Raw genomic sequence first — 2,755 nt, 5'->3', positions numbered from 1 at the left:
TCTCTAGTAAGTACATGTGCCCTGAGACAAAAATCTCTCAAAAAAGAACAAAAACAGAAACCAAAGCCCTGACCTAGAGCGGTGTCGCGAGCCTCCTCTGCAGACGGCTGTGGGGGTCCAACGCACCCGCCCAACCCCGCAACCACCAGAGCCGGGCATGGGCGACCTGGCTGCGCCAACCGTGCCATGGGCAAGGCCTGGCTGCACCGACCAGCATGTCTACCGCCCCACGAGTGAGAGCTGGGGCCGGCCACAAGCCAAGGGCCCACAGGGAAGCAGACCTGAGGCCTGCAGGCCCAGGAGCCCAGAGCAGAAGCAGGGGCTGTGGCTGTGCAGCTGGGAGGGGTGCAGCTCCTGAGACCGCCCCAGGACCAGGCCCGTGGCCAAACATGGAGGGGCCGTCTGCAGGAGGTGAGCTGGAAGGCTGCTCGGCACAGGGCGTGAGCACATCCCCACAACCCTAGGTGACAGCTGAGACCCAGCCAATAGCCTGGGATACAAGGCCACGCGGGGCAGGGGTGTGCCAGAGTGTGCAGAGGCAGGCATGAGCACACGCAGGCAGGGCGGTGCTCAGCCACCCCGTGTCCAGTGGCCCCAACCACGTGGGGCTGAGCCCCACGTGGAATCTGCACTGCAAACCGTGTGCCCTGAGCTTCCTGTGGTCCTAAGGAAAAGGGCCAGGTGCCAGCTTCGGTCCCGGGGGCCTGGGGCCCAGCCGGGCAGAGTGTGCTCTGTGCCATGTTGTACGTGCGGGGCTGCAGGCCGGCGCCAAGCACACAGACGCACGGCCACGGCTGGCTGAGGCAGCATCCCAAGGACAGGAGGCGACAGCAGGCCCAGGAAAAGCAGATGAGGGAGGACCACCTCGAGAGGGCCAGACTCACCCAGGCCCGAGACGCGGCAGTGGGGGAAGAGGGGCGTCCCACTTACCCTGAAGCGGCCGCCACCAGCCCCGTCAGCACGGCCTCCATGGCCCCGTCGGGCACTTGCTCCACCAGGCGCCAGCAGACCCGCTGCCCGAGGCAGCTGCCCTGAGCGAGCGCTGTCAGCCGGGGCAGCAGCACCCCCAGGAGCTCCTCTGAGGGACACACGGGACCCTGAGTAGACAGCCACGCCCCAGGCCCAAGGAGGGACACCGGCCCGAGAGCAGGGACCCGTGGAGTTGGAGTTCAGGGGGCAGTGCTTGCCTCTCCCACCGCCCCAGGACCCCAGGCCGGCCAGCAGGACGAGGCGCTGGGAGTGCACTTCTCCCAGACAGGAAGGACTCACTCTGCCTCCCGCGGACGCACACCTTCCCCAGGAGCCGGGACACAAAGGCGACGGAGCAGTCGGAGCCCTCTGGGACAGGAGGGTGCACACGGCGCCTGACTCAGTGAGAGACCTCACTCGCAGACACACAGGAAGAAAGGGGACACTGCAGGAGGCCAGCACCCTCACCTTGGAGCGAGTCCACGACTGCCTGCAGGGCCTGCGCCAGCGCCTCGCCAAGCCGCGGGAAGTAGGTCTGGGGCAGGAGCTCGGCCGGGCTCTCCTGCCGCAGGCTGCCCAGGCAGTCGGGCAGGCCCGCCACCTTGCTGAGCAGCGTCTCCTGGAGCGGGGTGAAGCCGGGCCCTGCCGGCAGCCGACACTGCTCCGCCAGCAGGACCGCCATCCTGCCCTCGCCCAGGAACGCCACCAGCAGCTGGGCCACCTTCATCAGACGGGAGCTGGGGCTGCAGAAGAGGCTGTGCTGAGGGTGGCCCACCCCACCCTTGGCGTCCTCCAGCCACCAGGACCCCCAGCACGCGGTCCCACAGCGAGCGAGCGTTAGCGTCCGAGTCCATGTTGACAGACACCACCTTCGAACTGTCTCCTAGCTGACCACAGCCGGCCAAAGCGGGGAGCATGTGGCCTGCACAGATGCTCCGGCTGTGACCACGGCCGCTCCGAGGCGACTCGGACGTTCAGCGCAGCCACCTCCAAACACCCAGCTTCTCAGAGACATGGCTCCTAGCCAGGACTGCCCTGGGGCCTGATGGTGACCCTGGGACCACCGGACCTAGGAGCCCACATTAGACACACACCAGCTATGGCTGAGCCTCCCTAGGAACCGTCAGCGGTCTCACGGTGCCCCAAGTGTCCTGCGTCACCGGAGGGCTCTAGTCCCTCCAGTCCCCCGACGGGGGAGACAGGCAGGCCCGCTCTCTCGGGCGCCCCTGGAAGGAGGCTCAATTCTCAGGGAGCATCTGACTCACCCGGCAGCACACTGGAGGGACTCCAGCAGCACCAAGAGGGCCGGGGCGGCCGGGGCCTCCAGGAAGAAGCTGCGGCTCAGCTGTTCCAGCCGGCCGTCGGGCAGCAGCCCCAGCCAGTCTGGGCTCAGCTTGCTGGCCAGACACCTGAGCAAGGCAGGGCAGTGGACCCTGGCAAACTCCTCCTTCTCCCTGGGGAGAGCGGAGCCCTCTGCTTCCCCAAGGTAGCGCTTCAGGGCCCCTAGGCTGGAAAGAATGTGGCCACCGTCCTGGGAAGAGGACAGGGCAAGGATGGCTTCCCGGACAGCGTGTCTGACCGCAGGGCACTCCGGATCCATGCCGCCAGCAGACCTGCAGGTGCAGAGGGGTGTGCAGGGTTAAGGCCTTTCAGAAACCCGGCCGGCCTGGAGTCAGTCCTGGGTCCCCACGCTGCCCAGTGCCGGAGGCTCTTCCGCCAAGAGTCCACTCCCAGCTCGGGGCTGCTGCGCCACCGCCACGCCCCGGGAGGCGATCCACTTGCTCCC

The 2,755-nt window shown here is 67.4% G+C and overlaps 1 protein-coding gene across 1 annotated transcript in view; it reads right to left on the bottom strand.

Moving 5' to 3' along the window:
* TELO2 (telomere maintenance 2) overlaps positions 1 to 2,582 on the bottom strand; it is a gene marked incomplete at its 5' end in the record, with an annotated part of 12,572 nt that extends 9,990 nt beyond the window's left edge. The window contains 4 exon segments of the mRNA XM_006146375.2: positions 931 to 1,078; positions 1,270 to 1,338; positions 1,438 to 1,712; positions 2,235 to 2,582. Of these exon segments, the coding sequence (XP_006146437.1) occupies positions 931 to 1,078; positions 1,270 to 1,338; positions 1,438 to 1,712; positions 2,235 to 2,569 (827 nt within the window).
* Positions 2,583 to 2,755: the final 173 nt, after the last annotated feature.

This window comes from Tupaia chinensis, unplaced genomic scaffold (genome assembly GCF_000334495.1).
Source record: "Tupaia chinensis unplaced genomic scaffold, TupChi_1.0 Scaffold000178_1, whole genome shotgun sequence".
NCBI classification, from domain to species: domain Eukaryota; kingdom Metazoa; phylum Chordata; class Mammalia; order Scandentia; family Tupaiidae; genus Tupaia; species Tupaia belangeri.
This window is presented reverse-complemented; position numbering and strand designations above follow the sequence as displayed.